The sequence below is a fragment of the Amphiura filiformis genome, chromosome 13 (genome assembly GCF_039555335.1).
Source record: "Amphiura filiformis chromosome 13, Afil_fr2py, whole genome shotgun sequence".
Lineage (NCBI taxonomy): Eukaryota > Metazoa > Echinodermata > Ophiuroidea > Amphilepidida > Amphiuridae > Amphiura > Amphiura filiformis.
The window spans coordinates 60604780-60632770 of record NC_092640.1 but is presented as its reverse complement, the minus strand read 5'-3'; the positions used below and the strand labels follow the sequence as shown (position 1 = coordinate 60632770).

Here is a 27991-nt window from a genome sequence, read left to right as displayed (position 1 = left end):
TGGTTGTAGGACAAGGTTCGTTTTTTTTTAATTTTTTAATAATTTTTTATTTATTATATATTTATTTTTATATTTATTTTATTTATGTATTTGAAGAGCTTGTTTCCAAACCATGTTAAGTCCACAACCACATGTTTCTCATTTACTTGTATACAATCACGATTACTTTGACAAGTTTGACATTAGCAACAATGAGTTGTACCATCAACAAGCCATTATTTACCACAATAATGCTGCTTAACAATGTGAAGACTATTGTTCTCATTTGGGAACCAAATGCCTCACACAGTATTGTTACTGTGCATGCATCCAACTGAAATTACTATATATATCTATAGCATCACAACCCATTGCAATATCGCACAGGTAAATCAGAAACATGTATTTGTGGACGTAACCTGGCTTGGAACCAAGCTCTTCATTTATTTATTTTTATTTATCAGTCCTGTACAATGATTTTATATAGTCGATAATATATTATCGAGTAGAGCTCATGGAGGCAGCCATTAGCAGACCACCCATTGTCAGATGGCTAGATGATTTTCAGCTGCACACACAAATGAATAGGAGAATTTTGAAAATGAATCATGACTTTTTGATAAATCGCTTACGGCAAAAATTCTGAGCACTGGGTGATTCTAAATTTCACATACATGTACAATGCACAAAACAATATTTGTAAAATCTTTGTCGAGAGATTTAAAAAGTTATCGAGAGAAATTTCTGTAATAGTGTTTTACATTAGCACAAAATACAATTTTCTAAGCAGAAAAATGGCCACAGTTCCTATCTTGCTATTGAAAACTACAGGAAGACCACCCGCAGAGCTTCAAACCACATGCCAGACAACCTGGCGCCAACTGCAAATGGCTGCGCCCATGTGATGTAAGTCGATAATATATTATCGACTTCATAAAATCATTGTACAGGACTGTTTATTACACTACGTCGCTGGTTAAAACATCTAAAATGCAAACTACAAAGGAGTATCAAGAATATAAAAATACAACATTGCACACATTTGGATTAAAATGGATACGGCGAGTGAATAGCTTTTATTACATGTACGAGTATTACAATACAAACCAATGAAAGGAAAGGCTGAACATCCCCTATTGTATGTCTTATAATTATGTTAGGAAAATTATTATCAAGCACGAATCACATGATTTTATTTTAAACAAACTCATATTGAGTATAAAAACGAATTAAAACAGCCATGTCTTAACACGCGATATTCAAAATTCCCGGGCGCCGAATTATTTGTTGTCTGGTGCAATGACGTCCCAGTGATAAAATGGAGGCTGGCACAAATAACCATAGCAATTTCGGCGCGGGAATTTTGAATATCGCGTGTTGAGAGATGACTGTTTTTATTCGGGTTTTTTTATGGTCAATGTGAGGTGGTTTTAAATAAAACCATGTGATCCTTTTCATATCTCGAAATGCCAAGAAGGTATGACCCCCGTGTGGAAAGAGAAAGAAGTATGTATAAGAATGTACTTAAATTATAAGCCCTACCGGGGTGACACGCCTCATAAGACCTGGGTCAATATTCCTATTTTGCCGGTCCTTTTCATATGTCGAAACCAAAGAAGGTACGACTTCCGAGTGCTGACATGATATGTGCGAAAACCAGAATTGGAGTTGAACTTTGGCCTATAGTATTAGAAAAATGATTGCATGAGCATCTTGAATTACTATGAAAAATTCGAACTATGATGATACGAACTGCTCCAATCAAGTTTTAATGTTAACAACTCAATGTTTAAAATTCCGACTATGAGGTCTGAGTGGATCAGATTGTTTCACAAAATTAATTTTTGTATATTCGCCGTAGAAGTGGTGATATAACAGGATTAACTACGGTATCACAGCAATAGATGAATTCAATTTTTGTATATACCACCCTGCACTTCAACGTTCACTCGGTACGTATGCATTGGACGATAGATGTCAAAGACCAGGATCAAAAGATAATACATTCTTTGCCTTACACATTCGTGATGTGTCATCAGCATACATAACTATTTTATATACAAATAACAGTGGTCCTAATATTGAACCAAGTGGCATACAACTACTGTGCCATAATTTGTAACACGGAATACGAAGGGCGGGGTGTTGTTGCACCCCCTAATTTTCAATCATAAACGTCATATACCGTTATATTTGGTATTGTTGTATAGCTCTAGGTCTCCTCTATCTAGTGATACCACAATAAGTACAAACATTCACCACATAATATCGCCATGGCGTCATAATGTGAGCGCACCCTTGCACGACTTGTCCTTCATAATTACATCCGTACAGAATGATTATTGTAGTATAAGGTAAAGTAATTAGGGATGAAATCAAAACTCAGCCGCCGGTTGACCAGCAGTTGAATCGCGTTCCATTGTTTAGAAACCGGCTCCAACCGGATGGAACAGCCAGGAACCAGCGATCAACCGCCGGTCCGGAGTATGACTATTTCATAAGATCCATGACCAAAGCAATAGAAGTTCACTGCTATCATCAGAAATCGCCGATTACGATGGTGTGTGCAGCACTTTTTTCGTCTTCTACCTGTAAACATAAAATAATATATGAAATATTTAATGTGTGATACGCATTAACATAAAACGGTAATTTCAATACGCGCAACAAAATGACTGATGTCTATTACGTATTATATAAACCAATTACGTTTTTGCACAGATTAATTTGCACAATATACCTAATAAACTGAGGGTACGTTCTACTGTAACATATCGATGGCGCAACCTCGTCCCCGTTTTTGATAAAAATTTCCAAAAATAATGGGCTTTCCAATAATAACGAAGACATGTCTATTATTTTCCAACTCAACTAATATAAAGTCATAGACCATTGAACATCTAACCTTTATCCTTGGAGCTCTGTGAGGAAAGAATTCTTGAAATACAATTTGCTCAAAATTACTAATATAAAATGGAGCATGATAATAGGGATATGTATAGATAGTGGCTAATAGAGATTTTCCCAACGTAAGGCCTACTGTAAAGGTTTGAAGAAAATAAAAACACATTTACCACATCTTCTTCTATTTTTTCCAAACTCTGGCCATCCTTATGTGTCTTTTGACGGCTCCCAACATCCGTCTGTATATTTGTATCAGTATCACTACTGTTATATTCTTTGGGTTCCATATGACCGTTCCCGACAGTTTCAGGCCGAGTATTTCTTCCACCACTAGTCTCAACCTGGGTCTGTGCATCTGTTCCGCGATCTTGGCCATTAACGCAATGACTGTCTTCTCCAGCATCTGCTGCGGAATCTTTCCCACTGACTCCTGAGGTAGGATTCTTGCTGTTATTAATATCTTTTATGGATACATGTACAGACGTTTGTCTCATAACGGTTGCTCTTCCAGGTCCTGGTGCCGATAGATTAGACGTACCTGTGCCAGGTATTCCGTCTGGATGTTTTAGAAGTAACTTCACCTATAAACAGAAACAAAAGAGACTCGAACATTCTATAGTCCGTTCACTATAAGATGGCACATGACCTTTGGAAAAGTACACGGGTCCCTAGGGAGACAAAGATCAAATGGCATACAAAACTTTTGGAAAATATGTGGCAGCTTTAGTGAATGTTGCCACAACTTGAATATGTCAGGAAAGAAAAAAAGCAAGGTACACCAACTTGATGTGGGGAAACAAGTAAAATACAGACTAGACAGTATGCAGGGGGACAAAAACATCAGACGTAGGCAGAAGAAGTAGGCAAAGTTCGATAGCCAAAAATTACCAGTTCCAAGGCCCACAGAAGTAAGTGCTGAACCTGCAAAAACAACAAGGATCAATGGTAATACAAAACTGCACTAGAACAAGTGATGAAAATCAAGTGATGAAAATCACTGTGCATATAAACAGACACGCTAAACCAAACATCCAGAGTAGGCACAAAACAGGCAAAGTTCGATGGCCAAAAATTGCCAATTCCAGAGCCCACAAAAGTGTCAGGAAAACAGTACACTGGAAGTGATGAAAATCACTGTGTACATAGCAGTGAAACACTTAACAGACAAAAAACAACCGACGTTTCGAGCAGATAAACTGCTCTTCTTCAGGGACAGACAACAATATATAAAGCAAACAACAAGAACTACATGCTGTAGTTTAAAAACAAATTCAAGTCAAAAATTGAAGGCAAGTTCAAATTGAAATAAGTAGCAAAATAAGACAGCAAACTCAGAGCAAAATAAGTTGTGTCTTCTCTCATTGAGAGCAAATTCACTACAAAGGGGTAACAAAGTTTAAAGTTAGAATGGGAAACAATATGTAAATAAGCACCACCACGGGACAATAGACTATTGTCCTAATTGACAGGAAGTAAATGTCAAGTGGGGTCGCAATCAATAGAGGTTGTAGAGAATGAATAGATAGGATAAGTGGACAAATGTCACTCAAACTTAAATATTATGAGAAAAGTAATGCATATTAAATAAAGAACAAATAATGTTTATAGACCTACACAATACATGTATCAAGAAAAGTGAAAAATAAGCCAAAAATTGCTGGATAAAACACAAGACAATGAAGGTCTCAAATATTAAAGTGTAATATGCATACTGAAAAGAAGGGGAGGTAGAAAAACAGAGAAAGTATGAAAGCATGTGGTCCATGCATGATAAAATTTAATTTCAGTGCATGTACAGATATAGGCCTGCGGATGAAAGTGATAAAGCCAAAAATCACTAAAACCAAAGCACAGTGAAATACCGTTGCAAATTGACATGAAATATGCCAAAATAGGTAGTGATACAGGGACTGCTAAAAGCTGGAAAATATTAGCAAGCAAGGAGGCCTACAATAAGAGAGGGCCAAATGTGAGATGACACATCAAACATATAGGCCTACATGTAGGTCCAGAAATAAATGCTAACAAGATCCATAGGCCTAAAGATACACATAGGCCTAAAGATACACTGGCATGTTAATCTTTAACATTCAAGCCAAGTGGTTGGGTTGTCTGAAGTTTAGAGATCCAGTCTTTCTCAAGTTTCTTTCGCATGAAAGTATCAGTCTTTGGGGGTTTGTCAATACACATGACAGTAATGTGATTTGCAGAATGTCCTGGGAGGTTGAAATGTTTAGCTACTGGTGTATTTCTGTTAAGACGAGCATCAGCACAATGCTCAGTCAGTCTGGTTTCCAGGCTACGACCAGTCTCTCCCACATACTGTACTTGACAATTAGCACATGTGATAAGATAGATCACATTCTCACTCTGACAACTGAGGTGTTTGTGGATGACATGACTTTCACCTGTGGAAGAACTAGTGAAAGACGACCCTTTCTTGGTGTGTGCGACTGGTGAGCCACCACCCCATTTAGGTTTAGAGTGGATCTCATGCTTACATAAAGAACATGAGCCACATGCAATCGAGCCTCTAGGAGGAGGTTGGGCTGGAGGTAGGGATGAACGTACAATCATGTCCTTGATGTTAGCACTTCTCCGATAAGCTACCATGGGTAGGTTAGGAATTGCCTTCTTACATCTATCTGAAGAATGCAAGATACGCAAGTGTTTGTGAAGTATCTGAGAAAGTTTAGGAAGCGAAGGATGGTAAGTGATGACCAGTGGAATGCGTTCTGGATTATCAGAGTCAATATGTCCTTTTCTGAAGCACAATTATTGACATTTAAGTGAAAAAAAAGACCCGGGTAATGTGCAATGTTATACTGAATAGACTTACAGATCATTTGGTCATCGCAGTAAGAGCAAAATGGTCTCATTTATAGTCTGTGACGTAGATTGGAGCATACCCTCCATACATAGTAACTTAATAATTGACTCAAAGTTCAGAAACAAAAACATGTATACAAATGTTTCTTAAATTTTTTAGAATAGTACACACTTCTGATTACGACTTTTTACCACGTGTTTATTCACACGTTTTTTATTACGTTTGTATGCGTAACATATCTCGGACGTTAAATTTCAACCGGGTCATGAGAAATTATGCAATTTCTTTCTCTTTTGAACCACCCTGTACCATGGAGAACAACAATGCAACGTTAATCGACCCTGGATACACAGCGGCCAAACTCATATAAAACTAGCCTCTTTCTTAAAATACCTTTGGAAATGTACCTTTGGAATAAAAAGAACCAAGAGCGTGAATGTAGCACAAAAGATGATTATACACGACGTGAAGCTGAAGAGCCCCGATGTATCTTCGGATATCAGGAAACTACCAGAAACGCCCACAATGCACAGCACCACAGTATTGTACACACAGATACCTACCAGTTTACTGTCGTTGAGGGCAGGAATTTTGACCTTTGACATGAGACAAGATAAAAAAAAAATTTTCAAACGGTTAGGGGCTGTGCAATAATTATCAGCCCCATTTCGGGGTAAAATTTCGAACGACTCGCCAAAAATCGCTTGCCCCCCCTCTCGGCCCGCCAAAATTCTTTGCCCCCCCTTGAACATGCCAAATTTTGGGATCCCAAATTCCAAAATTTAGATGGTCTAGATGTATGTTGCGAGCGCAGCGAGCAGGAAAATTTGCATATTTAAGCGTTTCCGTACCGTTTTCCTAAGCCTTTTTAAAGCATTTTATTAAAAACGTGCCCCGTGAATGCGTGCCAAAAATCGCTTGCCCCCCCCTCACCTATGTTTCAGATGGACATTTTATCTTTGAAAAGACCATACATACAATACATAAAAAAATATTTCGTATAGCCCCCTCTCGAAAACTGGTGCATTGCATACATACTTGCTCAATTAGCATTTTGTGTAAATTTTATAACATAATTAGATGCGGTTCTTTTTTTATGGACCTTTTCATTTTACATGTAAAGTCTATGGAGATTAATATTGGAGAAGGCTGGAAAGGGCGCTATAGCCTCATTTTAGGCCGTTTTAGACACTTAAATGCTCATAAAAAAAGAACCGCATCAAATTGTGTAACCAAATTCGCATCAAATGCTACTTGAGCAAGTACAAATATAATTGAATACTTCTGGAGAGGGGGGCTATAGCTAAAACAAAAAATGTCCTTTACCTTAGTGGTTATGAAACAAAGGTGCCCTCTCGGCTTGCCAAAATTGCTTGCCCCCCTTTCGTCTCGCCAAAATTTCTTGCCCCCCCAATTTTACCCTCCCCAGGGCTCATAATTATTGCACAGCCCTTATAGACATACAGTAATATTCAGGTATTTAGCATTTGTACACTTTCGGGTTAAATATATATTTTTAAGTTCCAATTTATATTGCTCCTCCGGCGCATAACGACATGTATTACAAGTTTACAACGTTTGTACAGTACTTTGTATGTTCACTTGCAACATTTTCATAGCTATGCAGACGCCCCAAATCACAGGGGAAATTGTTCAAAATTTCCCAAAATCAACAAAAGTTGCACAAAACTTTGGACAATTTCGCCTGTGACATAGGGTCTGTTTAGTGCATAAATAAAGTAAAATATCCACAAGAATAATTGCGTCGTACTTTTTTTTATTTCGATAGGAACCGGAATATACTTACCTTTCTCGTCTCCCAAACAAGAAACGTCCCAAATATAAGAAGGAGACCTTTGTAAGCGTAAAGAGGTAACAACCAAAAGATAACATTATCCGAAGTACATTGCTGAATGTAATGGATGGTGACGGTACGTTGATGACCCGTCTCTGATTCCTTTGGGTTAAAAGTGGATTGAAAATGTCTGGTAGGATTACAATGACAAATTACAGCAACAATCATAATGGTGATTATGATGATGAGGAGAGGAGGAGAAGCAGGTGGAAGAAGATAAGAAGGAGGAGGCCCCAGGGCGGTCACTCCCATTGTGGCCTGTACACCATCCGCGATAATAAAAACGCCAAAAAAGTTAAGTTTTTCGTGGGTAGGCACGATACGCGCGTATCGTGTTTAGGGTGTCAAAAACATGAAAAATCAGACAAAAGGGTAGCAAAATTGCAATGGCTAATACGCGGAAATGAAATTTAGGGTATGAAATTTGATGCAAGGAATAAAATCCCTGTGTAAGGTGTGAAAAGGCGTGTTACCTGTTTAGGGTATCGTTTTAGCAAGGTTTCAATTCTTGTTTAGGGTGCTTTTCAAAAGTTGATTATCGCGGATGGTGTACAGGCCGGGAGGAGGAGGAGAAGAAGAAGAAAGGGCAAAAACAACCAAATAATTGAAGAATAACTAAAATATATTGCATATAAAACCACCAAATAATTGAAGAATTACTAAAATATATTTCATGTACCTGAATTCATGTTGCACGGAGAAAGATATTTTTCATCGGAACAGCAATTATAATAATTATGATGATGATCACGATCATGAGGAGGAGGAGGAGGAGGAGGAGGAGGCGCATTATAATCAAGAATGAGGAGAAGAACTGAACTTACCTCAACCTTTATTTCCTTTGTTTCTAATTGCATCGGTTCTATGGCTTGCCACAAAGTCAAGAAAAATACATCAATGCAAAGGAATACGAATATCATGATGTACAGATACCTATCCGTAATGGCCTGAGATAGATAGTTAAAAATATATTTCATCAAAAAAAACGTTATTCTGCTATCTGTAAAACATTATAAAGATTTACGTAGGCTAACATGAAAAACTGCATTGACGACAAAAGCGACGACCATGTAAAAAAGTCTCTTCTCACGAATTTAAAGGAGGAGGATTTGCAATGCACAGCTGTCGATTTTACTGATATAATTTTTTTATTATCGAGTGGAAAAAATAAGGATCATAAAGAACTTCTTACCCTTCTTACAGGTGTTTTCAAAGCAGCCACTCGATACACACGCCAAATTTTACTGAACATAGAACCAAAAGCTAATACAAACCCAATGGAAAGAAACCATACACGCGACTGAAGGAAACAAAATATTTAGACGTAATAAATTTGGCACGTTTCATGGAACAAACGGTGTAATGTTATTGGTTTTTACAAGATGGTAAGTTATTGAATTCAAAATAATTTCATTTCATCGAAACGCCTTCCGCAAAAACCAAAGAAACAAACAAATAATAATTAAGAATTAAATTAATTAAGGGGGTACTACACCCATCACATTTTTTTGCAGGTTTTTTGCATTTTGCGAAGAAATGAGAAAAAAAATTGGTCAAAGTGGTATGCAAAATGAAGGGGCAAATTTTCTCGTTCTATTGGTGGCATTGATAATAATGTAGCTTACATGCTTTTAATGGTACAAGCCAAAGAGAGGTACATGAGGACCTTGTCACAATTTTGATAATTTTAACTATTTCAGAACTGATACCGTGAATCAACTTACACACACATATTATCACTTATGGTAGACTCTAAAAGTACCAAAATATTTTTTTTTTTTGAAATGCATTAATTATGCACAGCTTTGAAAAGAAAAATTATGCATCAATTTCATGTTATCAATGAAATTAAACTTATTTTCCCCTTCCAGTTGACAATGATATGCAAAATTTGTGTTCGCAAGGCAGCACATTTGTTTCAGATTTCATAAGGTTGAAATTAAAGAACAGTCAATTCCTTGGTTTTCAGTATTAGGGTGAATTTGTGCTTAGTTTTCTGAGAAAATAGAAAAGCTTACGAAACGCGATTTATATGTGTGTGGCTATGTTCACAATGGTAACAACTCGATATTAAACTGATGGAACACCCTTACTTCTTTATATTTCGTCACTTACCTGTTGCCTACGATTATTCCTTCCATTTGAGAAAATCCATGTTTAAATCACGGTGAAAAACACTTAAAATCAGTGCACTCACAGCTCGGAAGACAAAAATGCGCGACGCCATATTTACTACTGATTTACTAATTGGTTAAGGTTGGGCGGTATCTTCTGCTTCTTCTGCTTAATTACTCCTCAACGCTACAATCGTAACCAGGCGAGGAGGGACTCGACACTGTCAATTTTCCGATACGCGTATACGATACGGTACCGGTATACTTTACAGAATAGGCCTAGGCCTATAGAGTTATTTTATGGAACGTATTGACAAAAAATATTCGAAAATTGAAAACAAAAAATAAACGAATATTCTAATCTTTCATTCTCTATTAGCGACTTCAGGTAGCGAATAAATTGTGTGGTAGGCCTAGACTATCTCCAACTCTAGTGTGATGCAGAATTCACTGCTTAATTGAAGTATAAATGATCCAGATCCAGATCTCGCAGCTAGGCCTACGTCGCATTGTACACTGTATAGTGTTTTGATTAATCAAATGAATTGTCTATGGGATATTGCACTCAGCGGTACATCATGGCGAGCATTAGCGGCGCATGTACACGATAAAACATTTCAGGGTGTGCACTGTTTGTTATGTTATATTTAGGCCTATTACAATTAAAATTCTCGATTTTGAAAAATGTTACTTTAAATAACAATTGTTTTCTAATGTACTTGAAACGTCACAAAGCAGCGCCCTATCATTCAAATTTAAAAGTGTATAGAAACTAGTTTACGCTTAGGGATTCTCATTTCATAAAATTTTTAACAATAGGATTTTTCACACACCCACAGTTTTGGTGTCCTTGATCATTGTAAAGTGGCAATGTTCGATCCCAATAAAAGTAGGGCCTAATTGCAAATCTTTTACAAACTATTTTACAAAAAACACGGTTTAATATAATGTTACGAAAGATTTGAAACTAGCCAATTGTATTGGTTTTGTTTACAATTATTTTCAACACAAAAATTGTGTTAATAATGTTTTAAACTTAAATTGTCAACAGAAAGAGTCAGCTGATCATCAAGTTTTATGTCATCTTTTAACAAGAGTTGAAACAAAGGAACGCAAAGAATGTGCAAAGTTATTGACTTCGGCTAGCATCTTAAAATTAAACTCTGAGTCAAAAATAAGCTTTGTTTCATTAATTTAAAAGAAAGTTGTTGCATCTTGTTGGTAAAGTGATCGATGTTTGCTACTGGTTTTATTATCACCTGTGTTGTTTGTGTTTACGATTCGTAATCCCACGAAGAGTAAGTTTAGTTCGTTAATGTGGTACGGTAGGCCTACAGCCACACGTACCCCGCATCCCAACACATCAGGCGCGGATTCAGGGTGGAGAGCGCCGACTGGCCCGCTACCCCCCAAAAAAAAAAAAAAAAAAAGGAGGAAAGGAGAGAAGAGAAGAGAAAGGGGGGAAGGAGAAGAGAAAAGGGAGAAAAGGTGGAGAGAAAAGGTTAAATTTCACGTTGAGTAGACCCATGCTTAATAAAAACCCGCACAGTCGGGTCGATCGGAAGTAGGTCCTATAATAATGGCCTCACCACCGTCACCAGACGGCGGATGACATGATCGAGCCGGCAACTTGTGAAACCGCCCGGCCGTGTGGCATTTTCCAATATAGTCGGTTAGTTTTGTGGGGTTCATTATCGAACCCCAACGGTTTTAGCTTGTATTTACATTATTTATCAACATAGGCCTATTTGTTTGTGACGGTTTTAAAATTTCAAAATAATCCCATTCAATTACACGGTTGACGATGAAAATTTACTGAATTTAGAGAATGCAATGCGGCCACCACCTGGCCGTCACCGTGCTTCTTGAAGGCGGGTCCGCATCGTAAAAGCATGTGAAAATTACTATACGGGCCTGCCGATATGCAGGGTCCGTCACATTTTGCCACCGTGACCAAAGTCATTATTAAGACGGACTCCATACCGACTTCATCGATTTATGCATGTTTTTACCATGTTTACGAATCTCGAATTTTGCAAATTGACTTCGGGCCCTTTTTTTTTTTTTTAATTTCCTATGTTGACAATTTATATGGAAAACTTTTCTACGGTGGTTTCATGGACCGTCATTTTACAAATTTGCGGCTTTTTTCAAACTAAAATTTTACACACTAGTACCAAAATGGTCCACCAAATCACTTCAATTTAGTCTTCATTTTACCCTCCCCTGCGTAATCGATATACAAGTGGCCATTTTCGCTTCTGCTTTCGCCGATTTATGTTTAAAACAATTTATAGGCCTACGATAATAGGAAACTTGTCCACGAAAGGCTTTCACAAATTTTCGGCCGCCAAACTAAAATTTTACACTAGTAGGCCTAGGCATAATAGTGCCAAAATTGTCCACCAAATCGCTTCAATTAGATCTTCATTTTACACACGTTTTTTTTTTTATTTCTGAGGGGGGAACATCCTCCCTCAGACAACCCCCTGCGTCGCGCAAGCGCGCTCCGCGGCCATTTTTTTTTCATTTTATTTTATTTTTTCTACAAATTCGACCCACACACCCTGACTGCTCTAGATCGACAAACGGTACCAAAAGCTGGTATCGCCCATCCCTATGGAGATTGACTCGTACTCTCGCTAAATAAAAAATCCCTTAAAAAGGGATGAATAAGCGTCCTTATTAACCAATCAACAAATTAAGACAAATAGGTGAAAAACGATGTTTTTCATAATTTTTTATTTCACATGATCCGTGCATATATCGCCTAGCTATAAATGAAAAAATATTTTTTTAGACCAATCAAATCAATATATGGGTGTAGTACGCCCTTAACTAACCTGACAAGCTGATTGACGATCAAGTCCTCCGATTGGAACGGTTATGTAAATCAAAATGCTTCCGAAGATGATAACGTTATTGATATTGGGACTGGAACGTTTCACAAGTCTGTAGAGCATGTGGGGTAAATGAATGATAGTATTTTGTGTTATTGTATAACCGATGCCAAGAAATGTCTCGATATATGTACCTTAATACATCATTGGTATTCAGTACCTAAAACACGACAATTACTTTCACAAATTCATCTACACACATTATTTTGAAATCTTTTGAAAACTTTTGAAAGTTTACATTACCTTTTTTCTTTGTATCTGATGTTAAATGCCAAGAAGATCCCTGCCATTAGTATACCTATCACAGCAAATAGGCATAAAACTACATAGGGTGTATAACCGACACTGTGATAACGCTCTGAACGTACAATTCTTGTATGGTCTAATGGTTGATACCCACCTAATATCAAATACAAAGTAGTTAAAATGAGACCATAATCTCCAGTAAAATTTGTGCAATTTTAGTTACTTGACAGATAGTGATTTGTTTTCATTGCTTTTACTCATGACTAAGAATAATATTCGTAAATATCCTAAATTTTGACGATGCCATTGGTTTATAAAGGCAAATTCAAAACTTCCAAATTTGTAACGTGTTAACATGCTCTCATTTTAGAGATGTTGGCTCCAATTTAAAGACCGTTTTTAGATTTTTTTATACGGACTAACGTTTAAAATGCGCGACCGGTCCGATCTCGGATGTTGCATATTGAAAGGGGTTGCCGGATTGACCTCTGTACCGTAGAGAGTCACGGTTGTTTGATGGCATGTAATACTGTGTCATTTTAAAGAAAAATTGAACAATGATGGCGCTATTTATGTAAAATCTTGTTTGCTTCTTTACAAGGAGTAAACACTTGTATAATGTTATTAGAACATCAGCAAACAGACTAACAAATGACAATGAAATGTAAGAAGTAACTCATATTATTTGGCTAATTTAAATTAAAAATATATGTAAATAGCGCCCTCAATTTGCACACAAATTTGCAGTTTATAGAATTAAAATGACCACAAAAAAACAGAAAAAGATGAATAATTTGATATAGAAACGAAAACCTATGTTTAAAATTGCTACAAAATATATGTGTAGGTAGAGTTTATGAGTATGATAGCTGTTGGCATAGTTCAGGTCAAGAATTAAACATTATAATAATGTTTTATTAGAAAAAATAATAAATGATCACATCAAACAACCGTGGAGTATCACACACGCGTACAAAGGCGGTTTGATGGCACGCTTGTGACGCAAAAGCGCAATATGGTCCCATTTTAATAGCATGGTTCAATAAATCTCATTCAACAATCATATTATTTTACTTGTAATTTGCAACAACGTTGTTTAAAACCCGCAAATAAAGTGTAAGTTCTTTGATGTTATAATTTAAAAACCAAATTCAACTTTACCTTTCCATGTGATATTATTTTCCCATATCACACTGTCTTGTTTAATGGAATACGCTGCTACGGTAATCCTTGTGTATCCTGAAGTAAATGTAAAGAAAGAAAGGAATACGTCAATACTTAAGAGTAATGAACTGGTCCGAGGCCAAGACCCCAGGAGCCGACTACACGGGAAGGTGGCAAAATCGCCTTCGCTGATCCGATTTGAAAATAACTTTACTGGGACAAAAGATTGGGAATTTACAAAAATAATGCTAAAACGCCCCAAACTGAGGATTGTAGCCTACGATAGACCATAAGGAAGATGAACATACAAAAGTTTGTCCCAGTGTTTTGACCCATGGTACCCGCGATTGGTAGGACACTATGGAACTGATATCCCTGATTCCTTTTAGTTAGGGCTCTGGTATAAACATTTCGACAGTATTTTTGTGGGACATGAGAGCATATCCTTCAGATATCAAATAATTCACGATATAATACAAATTTTATTTACAAATTATTAAAATTTGATATTTTTAAAGTTTTTTATAGTTTACAGTCCTCGAAGTAAACTTTCAAAATCTAATGATATGTACTTAAAGTGTATGAAGCTGGGATGAAAAGCCGACGATCAATTGACAATTTTGACTTTTCATACTGAAGATATACATTTTTTCCCCAAAAAGGTTGGTAGCAATACTACACACAATTACCTTGCATTTGTCCGATTGAAGTATCTACCAATCGATCGCCACCTCTGAAAGTAACTTGACCCTGAAAGGAGAAACGTTTATTTGATGTTTATTTGATCTAAATTTAAGGGGACTCGATCTTTTGTGCGTAATTATAGAGGGCCAAGGGGATTCACTCTATCATTAAAAAATTATTTGAAGAAGTCAAAGAGCCCTAGGAATAAAAACTGTAGTATAATTTCTTTATACGACAAAAATTAATTTTTGTAATCGATCAAAAAACAAACGTTTTATATCAATTTTAAATTTAGCCTGAATCCGTAAATATGGTACCTCTCGCCCTTTTTTAGGTCAAGGCTATTTTTACCATTATGCAGCGAACCATTGTTGAAGCTATTTCACACACATGTACAAAACATTCTAGAGAAAGAATGAGGATATATAATGTTGAAATATCTTTTGTTGATTTCGAATTATAATGTCATTTAGCCTGAATCCGTAAATATGGTACCTCTTGCCATTTTTTAGGTCAAGGCTATTTTTACCATTATGCAGCCAACCATTGTTGAAGCTATTTCACACACATGTACAAAACATTCTAGAGAAAGAATGAGGATATATAGTGTTGAAATATCTGTTGTTGATTTCGAATTATAATGTCATGAAGTCGTAAATTTTAAGGTCAAATTCCTAAAACCAAAACAAAACATTGCGACGCAGATAATTCCCGACTTGCGCAATTTCATCATCACATCAGTGTCTTTATTATTTGTTTGAAACCTTTCCCAAACGTTCGTGCTATTTATGCATAAAACGGCTAATCTATCTTTACAAAACGCTAACAAAAACAAAAGGCTAAAGATGGCATTATGAAATTTATCTTTTATCATTACACTCATCCGCTCAACTGCCACGGTGGCCGAGCGGTAAAGCGCTAGACGCGTAATCGAAGGAAGTTTAGAATCGCTGGTTCGAGTCCCAACGATGCCTGTGGAAACTTTTTTTTCTTCCAAATTCATGATCGCATTCCGAAATGAGTCACTTGTCGGTAAATCATGTATCGTATCCTTAAACCATTTTATTCGAAAGGGATAACGAAAGGATTCCGTTTTACGATTTCAATGCTTAACTGTGCAGACACATATAGGAATATCTTGTTTTCTTTTGTTTTCTTTATTAACGAACTTTCCATGGGTATTATGATCTTACCGTCATTCCATCAAAGTCAGTTTGATCTAAATTATCAGTGAATATTTTAAATAGTTCACTGTCTTCATAATTAAAGTCTTCCAGCCGACGTTTTTTACCATCGGCAAACACTGTCTCTGCCAGTTCTTGGGCACTTTTGTTCAACATTAAACCAATCGCCCACACAGCATCGTATCCGTAAGGGGCGTAATCCGTCCACGTGTACTTCTGAGTTAATCGATCACGAAGTTGTGAGTCCAATTGCTTGGGCGTCTGTTTACAAAAATATATATTTAATTTGCGGTTTAAAACGGTTCATTAAGGCTATAGAATCTTTTGTTAAAATCTGTCATGGAATTTGCTGCAGGTAAATGCAAAATAGGTTTTTGCTGAAACTAATTATCGTAGGAAAAGGTCACAGTGCGTCTAAAAGATTCTTATTTTAGTAATCGTTTTATCCTGAGCCAAGATAAACTTTTGTTGCGCATGTTTGAATTTTTTACCACATTCAAACACGTGGTCTTTTCTCCATTTTGGAAACTTTACTATTAATGGATTTCGTTTCAATTTTGCATGCACAACGCCAAAATTTTAGAGAAATAAATTAAGTTAATAATTTCTATAATGGGAATAAGTGGTTCCTGATTTTTGATGACTTCCTGAACTTGAGAAGACGTGAAGTCCGAACTAACAATAAAATCAACTTACAAATCCTGAAATTGTTTGTCCTTCTTTGGCGCCAAAATTAAGTTGTTGTGTTGTTAAAATGTTTGTAGACAACAGAGCATCATTCATTTCATCCACGGTGCAATTTATTGCATCATTATCATCTGCCCACCATTGTTGAGTGTACCAACCAGGTACTATCCACACGTACTCAGAGGTAGTCATGTCCTGTCTGTGTGCCTTTTGTTTGAGACATTCAAATGACATGAATGAGAGCATTGTAATTCCGCCAATTATTAAAGTAATTATAATTAGAGAGGGCGGCCTATCTGCTGTGTCCTGGCAGAACATCATTGGCCATGAGACATTTACGAGAGAATAAAATCATTACTTGTTCAATTCGCCGGTAGATCCGCCATGAGCTGTTGTGGCGTGTGGTGGTGAGCTGATCGACATGTAATCGTCAGTGCACGCTGGTTCGAATCCGAACGGTTCTGATATTTTCTCTTCTTTATTATAATGCCAGTTTGTCTGAGCTCCATTTCTTTAATTATTAAAGTAATCTTAAAAATAAGTTTTACAAATGTGAAAAAGGCTATGCTTAGGTTGAAGATAATTGACGCAAATGTTAGCGCAAAAATTTAATTTGCATGGAGATTTTTTCGAAGGGAGATCTTTAATCAAATAAATTACAAAATAATACATTGATAAAAAAATTATTTTGCATTATTAGAATTTCAAATACTGCAAATAAAGTGTAATTTATTCTAATAATATTATTCAACACCACAAGGATTAAAAGACCTCGAAATGCTCTGAATATCACTAATATGTTGCATGCAACCGTATATTCTAATGACATAAAATGCCCATTATCATGATTATTGGGAATTAATCCTTTCTCATTTTTAAGTATAATATGCAATACTTACCTCGCATAATATCTTCCTAGCTTTGTCTTCATAAATGTACATATAAATGATCTTCGCATCACGCTTCTGCAATTCATAAAAGTTACAATTATTTTCAAAAATTTTGCTACTTTTAAATCTACTAACGTACACACCCTAGTCAAGTTATCCCATAATTGCTGCCTACTCAGCAACTTGCTCCTGGTCCTAGCAAAAGTAAGTTGGTGAATGTTTCTCCATCACGTACATCGTAGCACACAGTGTAAACTTTATTAAAGTAATCCGACTTATAATCAGAAGCGGGTGGGTTCTGGTCACAACAGCCGTAGCAACATTATCACTGATTATACACGGAGAAGTTTGGCCCAGAGGATGATTTAAGGAAGCCCCATCATGCACTGTAAAAGTGTTATCACGCGAGTTTCAACTGCCACTTAACTTCTCAAATCCCATTGAAGTCTGTGCAAAAGATGTTGTTCTAGAATTGCCCGTGTGTCATTATTACTTGGTCGATTTCAGATCTAACGTGATGTATGCATGAAGGATAATTCACACCTTCTGTAGATAACATAAAATGTGAAATCGACTGACATTTTGAATGTGTTTTTATTGTAAATATATCAGTCCAAATTCAAATTTAACCACACACGTTTATGCAGTGGTCCCGGGCAGTGGTGTCATGTTCACTCACACAGCTGCTAACCGCAAGTTGACCCCAGTGGAGTGCTGGGAAGTGCTTAAATCATCCTCTGAGTTTGGCTTCCAAAGACAAGTGGTCATGAAACGTATCGAATGAAGAATCAAGTTTAAAGCTGTCAATTTGGATATGTCTTTAAATATCTTGAGGAAAGGTGTTCTTTAATCAAATAATATTTAGCTTGATTGTGACCATCATGCGTCCATTATGCGGCAAATTTGCAGGGCTTACAAAAATGAAATCGTTTTCATACCTTGATATTTGCTACTGGTATATCTGGATCCTTGTGTATAATCTCAGATGTAACAACTGTCAAGTTTGAAGCTTTCAATTTCGATACTAAGTCTTCAACTATCTTTATGGTGATAATACGGGTAATCAAACAAGACAAAAGATGCATGCGTACGGTTACTTTAAAACATTATCATTAATTTAAGATGGTACTACACGCCTTGATAAATTTGGGACTAATGTCGCATTTTGCTCAAAAAATAATAATAAATATTATAGGGGCAAGGAATCCATTTACTACATTGGAATTTCAGTGACTCAAGACAAGCAGTACGTTATTTATGATAAGAAAAGAGGTTCCGCTAGAATGTATCTCATTTCTTAACATAAATAATGAACCACTTGTCTTGAATCATTGAAATTTCAGAGAAATAATTGTAATAATTGCCCCTACAATATACATAACTTTTGTTATCAGTGTGCAGTTATTTTTTGAATAAAATGCAAAAGTAGTCACAACATTTATCAGGGGGTGTAGTACCACCTTACAATATTTGGCATCTGATGATATAAATGATACAATAATGCGCATAAGATAAAAGAGAGCAATTGTGTTACGTATTTTTAGTTAAGAATTTTTCTAAGAAAATAAATAATTGTTATATATTTCAATAAACGTTTATCCATCAATTTAGGCACTACGTTTGTTTTGGTCCTATAGCGCTATCGGTGGCCCGATATGTACCAATGGCTCTTTCTATCGTACCCTGAACCAACGCACTGAAGAGTCTATTGTTCTATTGTGTCCGATTTGAGCGCTGACATATTGGAAAATGTTGCCAATCAATCTTAATGAAGTCGTGCGATCGACACCTACAACTGTTCAATTGGGCGACTTTATTGTTAGGTGCTTTTATTCATACATATCGAGCTGTATCGGTTGATCCGCAATTATATTTAATATAGTATTATAGGCCTACAAGTATGATTTGCTTTGCTTTATTGATTGATTCCGAAATAGTATGGCTATATGCTTCTCGAGTTATCAGCAAATACAGTAAGCCAAAAAATTAAGGTACCAGTTATGTTCACCTCCTGTATATCCTAAACAAAGACAGATATGTCATAATTGGAACCAGCAGCCAATAGCCGCATCTTGTAGCTCGAATTTAAGACCAAATTCGTTTAAATTGGTTAAGAAATAAAGTCACGGCGATCGCAAAACCCAAGGAAGATACCAGTTTAAAAGTTGCAGTTTGCTGTATTAAATGCCCTATTGATTTGTACACAAAGTGTTCGTGAACAAGAGAACTAGCGCTGCGCTTCCTTTGATTAACACGTTAAAACTAGCGTCGTGCATTTCATTGAGTAGAACACAAAAGTGCAACTTTTGATTTCGTTTCTTCATTAGGTTTTAGATCACCGTTACTTTAATTCTCAACCAATTTCAACAAACAAGGTCTTAAATCAGAGCTAAAAGAGTACACGTAGTGGCTGCTTGTTTTAATTTTGGCATATTTTTCTTTATTTAGGATATACAGGGGTGAACATAACTGATACCTTAATTATTTGGCGCACTGTATATCACATTTGAGGTCCAGGGTAGACTCATATATACGCGATGCTCATGTAAAATACTATGGTAGGCCTATACATAATAAAACACGATGTGGACCGCGGCTAATGTCCTTAAAAATACTACAGTAGGAGTGATATCATAATTACTTCAAATCCTTATATGTAGACCTATTGGCAAACAATGTAGACAACTTACTTGTGTAGATTCTTATATCCGCCACACAGAGCGCACACTTTGCCTATGCTGCTGAACTGTCCGTAGCGAAATTGTAGAGCAAAGCGTGTTCACTGAGTATAATCAAATGAGCGCCCAAACCAATTTGGGCGCTGCAATAGGTTTGTATTGTAGGTGAACCTCTGTTTTGTGTGCATGCGACAACTCACGCACACCCTTGGGATGGACTAGTACAAAAGGTACCTCTCGTTCGTATAGGCGCTTTTACGTGACTTTCGTTTCATCACTTATTGACAGTAGCCTGCCTATTATGGCGTTAATACGCTGGTCAGGTCAGTTACCGATTTAATGGCGGAAGCCCTTTGTCTCGAACAAAAGGTACCTCTCGATGAATAGCGTGTCGGGAACTCCAAGTGGCACAAAGGAACAATAAGCGTTACATAATCTATTTTCTCTCCTTCCTATATAAACTCCTTGCCCTGAACATTTCAAGAAAGAGTGAACAATACCTGTATGCCGTTGTTCATTGTTATGCTTTTTATTGCGTCTTTTAGTACGATAACGCGTTCGGATTGATTCATTTTTTCGGGTGGGTTGATGGATTTATATTTGGTTCTATTTTCCAAAATTTTTAGTGATAATGTTGTTATAAAAAATAAAGATAAAGATAAGTAAGTTTGTTATAAAAATTGCAAAAATCGTGGATTTTTTTCTCTTGTATGAATTCGGGGCTCGTGCATTAGACGCATCTACATCTCAGTACGCGTGCATTATTTTGTACAACTTCACTCCCAACAAGTGATACGCGTTTATTAACCAATAAGTATACTTACCAATGAAAATGTGTCTGGTAGCTGAATTGTAGCCAGTCTTCTCCACTCAAGTTCCGCATCAAGCGGATAATCGCAAGGTTGGACGACGAACCTAAAGCAACAGTCCGATAGAAGTGCGGATATTCGTCTTTATTCGACAGTTCGAGTGACTCGGCAGAATATGAGAACTAATATAGATTATTAAAAGTAGAAGATGATTTATAACATATCAAATCAACAACAATCCAGATAATTATAAACTACGAACACAGCTCGCAAACACTCAAACATATCCTCTGGCACCCTTATAACCCCTCCCAGTCACCCACAACCACCGCACACGTATCCCTTGTCAACGATTTTTTTTTAATTACATTGACTGGATAGCATCAGTTTTCAATGTTGATTTATTTCGGTCAGTTCCAAAAATAGTAAAAAAAATAATAATGTTTATGCTTTTAATTGGAAGTTAAAGCCATAATATATGATTTCGGCTAAAGTTCAAAAACATTATTTCATACAAGAAGGTTTTCTGATCATTTTAAGCCGAAATAATGATGTGAAATAAAGAATACTTAGCCGCTTAACTCTGGAGATCTGCGGGGAATTGGCGAATAAAACCGGAGATCAACGGTTTGAATCATTAATGTAATTAACTTAAAAATCTTAGTCGTTCAATAGTACACCTTTGGTTATTACAATCGTGCAAAAAGTACAAATTTGTGAAAAGTTGAGGCCATCGTTGGGGGCACATTATTGCTTTAAATGCATGTTGATATGATATCTGGTGCCAACAATAAATTTTTTTTTTAAACAGTATTTGATTTGAATTTATTTAGAGATAGACCTATTGTTTGTTTACTTGAGAAGGTGTAGCTATTGTTAGCATGGTTTACCGTAATGAGATTCCAGAAGTGTGCAGTCTTAGCGATAACTTGAGCACTGCTTGAACATGGAGGTCCTAGTAGTAGGATCTTGGTAGGCTTGTGTAAGAGATGGTCGATGAACATACGGGTGCCAAAACTGGAATAACACTGTAGAAATATAAAAATATAATTCAATATACTACAAAAAAGCGCTGGTGATTATAACAAAAATATTTTTGGAAACAGCGTATTAAATATGGTAATCGAATATTGAAGAAATGTCTAGAAAATGCTAGAAACTACAGCTACAGGGCAAAGTAGTTTACCTTAATTATTACACATATAGGTAAGGTAACATTGCTTGTCTCATAAAATATAGCAAATAACTCGATCGAACGCGATGCAATAAAAAATGAAATCTGAGGTTTTTACGAGCTCGGCGGAATTCTCATCGCGGTGGAAATTTCGTTCAGCGACGGAGTTGGATTTTGTTCAACTTTATAGAATCGCGCTGCGATATCGCAGCCGTGCACGCTTGTGATTGGCTGCTGGAAAATGAAGGTCGGCAGAATGACCATAAAAGGAGATGCAGACCCCACTTCGCGACCGCGATTTCGCAGGTCGCGAAGTAATTTGAGCTGAAATTTCGCGAAGGAATTTCCTTCGCGGAGCAGGTTTTTTCGCTTCGCGGAGAGTTGGATTTGGTTCAACTTTTGGGGGGTAGGCCAGCGAAGTTTCTATATGAAAGCACAGAGCGGGCAACAATTCTTCGCGAAACTCGGCGATATTTTGATGAAGTATACATGAATGCCTTCGCGCGAAGCTGCGAATTAATTTTTTCATCACAGCTTCTCGCGAAGTGGCGAAATGGAGTATACATCGAACTTGATGAAATTTTAATGATGAAAAATGTACATTTTATTTTTAAAAGCATCGCAGCATCGCATCGCGCTGCGATGTGGAGTTTTCGTATGTTAACCACGGTTTCCAAATTCGAGTGCCTTTTTTATCATACCTCCATGTTAATTGTCAGAGTATGCCTTTATTACTATAATTGCTATAAACTTTATATTAGATTGTTTGCACGTTGCCATTTGCATTCATGGTTATAGGTAGATATCTGACTGCTCCAAAAAGGACACCCTCGCAAATCACAGTTGTCTCTTTAAAGTTCAAGTTATTGTGAAAGAAATACTAAATTGTATACAGTAAAAATCACTGAACTTTGAAATAGATAAAAGGCCTACACGAGAACAACTAAATGGAAATAAACAAACACAAAATCAGTAAAAAGTAACACGCATGAATGGATTGTTTGATACTGCACAGCGCGCGTATGCATAATAGAGTTGCCATAACTATGATAACTGTGCGGTCATTACAACTTTAATAGCTTTTCCCCAAAATGTATTCCAAATATCCTCATGTATGTTGTGTTTCAAAATAATTCTGGTAAAAATTTAGTTAGTATACTTCATGCATTCGGCTTATAATTATTGGCAAAGGCTCAAAATTGAACAAACCTCAGCTTTTGCGAATTCCTTTTATCAAATTTTAATGTAAAATTAATTTCCAAGAAGTTTTAAAGGAAGTCTCCGGCAATCACAACATTAGTCGTTATGTAAGAAAAATAATTATCAAGCACGAATCACGTTGTTTATTTAAAACAAACTCATATTGACCATAAAAAAGAATAAAAACATCCGTCTCAACCCGCGACATTCAGAATTCCCGGGCGCGCGCCGAAATTGTCGCGTGCAATGACAATTGAGCACAAGTAACCATTACGTCATTGCACTTAGACAATTTCGGCGCGGGAATTTTGAATATCGCGTGTTGAGAGCCGACTGTTTTTATTCGTTTTTATGGTCAATATGAGTTTGTTTAAATAAAACCATGTGATTCGTGCTTGATAATTTTTTTCTAACATATAAGGCATAATGTTATGATTGCCGGAGACTCCCTTTAAACAGATTGAGAAAGAGCTGAAAGACGTCTTTTGTACTATTAGTAGATATGAGAGAAAAGTAATCCTTTTCACTAGGATCCACAACATGCTCATCTATTAGAGTGCAGTTCTTTAACCCCAATACAGTTGTATACTAATTGACCTTTGTAAATTTTGGTACAAAAACTCATACTCTGCAACTTGAGGTCAAATTTTGCCCTATTAGTGTTTAATTGAGGTTATTGAACTATGCCATTGAGTGAGGCCATTGTGGTCCATAGCAGGGGCGGATCCAGGAATTTTTTATAGAGGGGGCGCCTTTTGGTCAACGACGAAAAAATGGTGTTAAGGGGGTTACCCCCTCGAAAACTCAACGGTTTTGGCCCATTGTTTGCTACTCATGGCCGAATTTGTTCATTTTTTTATATTTCTTTCATTTTTTGTATTTTAAGTTGGGCCGGCGCCCTTTGCTAGGCAAAAAATAGAGGGGGCGCGCGCCGGCTGCGCGCCCCCCCCCCCCTAAATCCGCCCCTGCATAGTGTTTACGGCCAACCGATGGCTGGGATTCTGAAGCAGACGAAATATCGCGCAAGCAATATCACACCTGGAAGTGAAACTCAAGTTGCATGTGACCTATTGTTAGGGAACAAACCAAAAGATCGATGACGTCCTATAAACGAAACTAGATTCGTTTAGGGGGGAGGGGGTAAAAATACTCGATTACGTTTGTACAAAACATCGGTCTGAAGAAATGTGTCATTATTATTATTATATCAAAATTTTCAACATTTCTTTATTACGTTTCTGGCAGGGAGGGAGGGGGTCTGCTGAGAAACGAAACCAGTTACGTTTATAGGACGTCATCGATCTTTTGGTTTGTTCCCTTATCAAAATGATCCATTGATTAGATACAATGACTGCGCAACAGAATATACGGGGGTTAAGTGTGCATCCCCAGGACTATACCAAACCAACATTTTAGATTTGTATGGTCCTATTTGACATTCAAGCTATCAATAAAAAATGGTCAAAGCTCAACACAGTGGTTAAATTTCAAAGTTACTCAAATCTGGTTAATAAAAAACACCCCAAATTATTCTTCTCATTTTAAAGATTCATACCGTTCTTAAGTTTATTAAAGACTCGAGCTCCTTTCATAATGACCTGATCCGATCAATAGAAAGGACATCAAAGGTTGAGAGCAAGACGTTCAACTCCATCAGTTCAACTCTATCAGTTCATCATTGGAGACAAGGAGAATTGATATAACGTGGAGAAGCAATAAATTACGTAACGCATTGTCCATTTGTGTCGATTTGATTTACCGACAAGTTATTCATCGAGAGGTACCTTTTTTTCGGGATAAAAGGGTTCCGCCATTAAATCGGTAACTGACCTGACAGTGTATTTTAATACGCTTTAACAGACAGGCTACTGTCAATAAGTGATCAAAAGAAAGGCATGTGAAAGCGCCCACTTGAGCAACGGAATTGATTGAGTCTTTCCACGGAATTGATTGAGGAAAATAGTACGAAAACGCTTAATACGAATTTTCCTGCTCGCTGCGCTCGCAATATATTATCTAGCCCATTTTAGGTCTGCAAATTGGGATCCCAAAAATTTAGCAGGCCGGGGCGATTTTTTGCGAGCCGAGAGGGGCAAGCGATTTTGACGAGCCGAGAGGGGGGGCAAGCGATTTTTGGCAGGCTATTTAGAAATTTTACCCCGTCCCAGAGGGTCATAATTATTGCACAACCCCTTAAAATTTAACAATGTGGGGTGTAAACCATCAACGCGGAATGAACAAAGCAATGCTCACCTGTGTATCATTCCACACCATTTTTAGTTCATATTCTGCTAGGATATCTGTTCTACTATTGACATGCTCTAATCCCATTTCCACTGCAGCAAGACAACCACTACCATCCCATAAGCCACCCAAGCTGAAGAATCCACCAAGGTACAGGGGAATCTTGCTCTGATTGCCACCTGTATTACTGTCGTTATACCACGGTGTGGTTAGTGGATCCTCAGATACCAGAAAGGCACTCGTTGTGCTCTCTATAAATACTGCTGTGGTATTACCAACTACTGGTACCATTAAGTCACTAGTTGTGCTGTCACTGAATACTGCAGTGGCATTGTTGACTACCATTAAGTCACTGCTTGTGTTGTCACTGGGTGATGCAGTGTCCGTAGTCAAATGTTCTGTGGTTACTTCTGCAACCACGGAACTTGGAGTTGACGTAATGGCATTGGTTCTTATGGATAAAGATAACCATACTATTGCAAAAAATCCACTCCACGTTTTCAACGCCATGGTTTGATTAGATAACCTGAGTTAATTGGAGGTTCCAGAGGTTGATATAAATTTACAAATTTGTCCCATGTTACATGTGAAATTTTACGCGTTTAACCAGGCAAACAGTCAGTTAACCCAAATAATGACCTGATCATAATATAAATGGTGAAAATGCTAGGGTACTCATGTAGAACGCTGCTGCATTGCCTAAAGGTCAAAGTCGTTTAAAACGATTAATTACAAACATGACAATAGCTTTCAAGTCGATGATTTTATATGAAAGTTGTTTACGTTCGTAACGTAAACAATCTGTTTAATAAATACGCCTGCTTAATATTATAGCCTTTGGGCTATGCCCCCCCCCACCTCCCCCAGAGGGATTTTAAGAGGCAGGTGTTTTTGGGACCCTAATACATTGAGGTTTTGAAATCCGCTTGCCTCCACATTGGCCAGCGATGGGTGAGGCGGTGAGTGCGCTTTTTTTTTTCAAAATGGCCGCCAAAATCACAAAAATCAACATAACTAGGCCAGTGAAGCTCCTAGTAGCATAATTTTCATGTCTACACCCATGTTTTTAGAGTCAAGGAATCCAATAGTATCACCTACAACAACAAAGGACCAAAATTTCCAAGACGGCTGCCAAAATTTCAAAATGGCCGACATTGAATGAAAATTACCTATATCACCGTTCTTGAAGCTCCTGTAAGCATAATTTTGATGTCTATACCCATATTTGCAGGGTCTAGGAGTCCATTAAAATCACTAAGAACAGCCCAAGACACAAAGTTCCAAGATGACTTCCATTGAATTTCAAAATGGCTGTCGTTGAAGCTCTAAGGAGCATGTCTCTGATGCATACGCCCGTGTTGTTGGGATCAAGGATTCCAGCAAATACATTGAGGTTTTGAGATCCGCTTGCCTCCACACTGGTCAGCGGTGGGTGAAGTGGTGAGGGTGCTTCATAATGGCAGCAATAATGACACCATCAATAATCAACAACATGTTTAAACACAAGAAGTACCCAAGCCTAAGTAGTACTACTACTCCTGATAAACATGTCAATAGCTGTCCTGTTAACATTTGGCAATATATTGTATTATACTCATATAGATACATGGCAGCTACACATGGCAGCTGCTGCACTTATACCCTCTTCTGGCACTGAGCAGTCGATGTCCCAACTCCAAGATCAACAACTAATCCAATCATATTCAGTAATTTTATTTGTAAAAGGATTAACATGATTAATTCGAGGAGATTCTACATACGGAAAAGATGAAACGATGACGTAGCTCCCAATTGCTGAATGGTGCTGGGTTTACTGTACTGGTGATAATGATGATGCAGTAGCTCCCAATTGCTGGTTAAGGTATTCAGATATTGGTGTTGATCAATTAACTACCAACTGCTGATTGGTACTGGGGTATATATCTACTGCTGGTATTGGTGTTGATAAAGTAGCTACCAATTGCTAATTGTTGCTGTGTTAGTTATCTACTGCTGATATTGGCATTGATGAAGTAACTTCCTATTGCTGATTGGTGTTGATGAAGCAGCTTTCAATTGAATTAGCTGTTCAGTGGCACTAAGGTAGTCAACTACAGCTAATATTGGTGTTGATAAAGTAGCTACCAATTGCTGATTGTTGCCGATTGTAGCCATCTACTGCTGATATTGGTGTTGATGAAGTAGCTTTCTATTGCTGATTGCTGTTGATGAAGTAGCCACCAATTGCTGATTGTTGCTAATGTAGCTATCAACTACTGATATTGTTGTTGATGAAGTAGCTTCCAATTACAGAAGCTAAGCTACTGTGTGGTCAGAAATAAAACGCTCGCCTGGATTCTTTTCTCACAAACTGTCACCAGAGCATTTGTGAATGGGAAAACATCAGCTTGCATACCTGTCCTAAGTGGTATCGCACAAGGCACAGTATTGGGGCCTCACCTGTTCATAC

The 27991-nt window shown here is 37.2% G+C and overlaps 1 protein-coding gene across 1 annotated transcript; it reads right to left on the bottom strand.

Annotated features, from left to right (window-relative positions):
* Window positions 1-1026: 1026 nt before the first annotated feature.
* Window positions 1027-26200, bottom strand: LOC140168608 (gamma-aminobutyric acid type B receptor subunit 2-like). The gene is made up of 17 exons (XM_072192009.1): window positions 25552-26200; window positions 21815-21952; window positions 20940-21106; window positions 18376-18477; window positions 17447-17512; window positions 16557-16754; window positions 15870-16121; window positions 14682-14742; window positions 13990-14067; window positions 12826-12982; window positions 12526-12634; window positions 8761-8868; window positions 8393-8515; window positions 7521-7670; window positions 6121-6309; window positions 3054-3464; window positions 1027-2568 (listed from the first exon to the last, which is right to left on the bottom strand). The coding sequence occupies exons 5-17, from the start codon at window positions 17486-17488 to the stop codon at window positions 2518-2520; spliced, it is 1929 nt and encodes a 642-aa protein (XP_072048110.1). The 5' UTR covers window positions 17489-17512; window positions 18376-18477; window positions 20940-21106; window positions 21815-21952; window positions 25552-26200; the 3' UTR covers window positions 1027-2517.
* Window positions 26201-27991: the final 1791 nt, after the last annotated feature.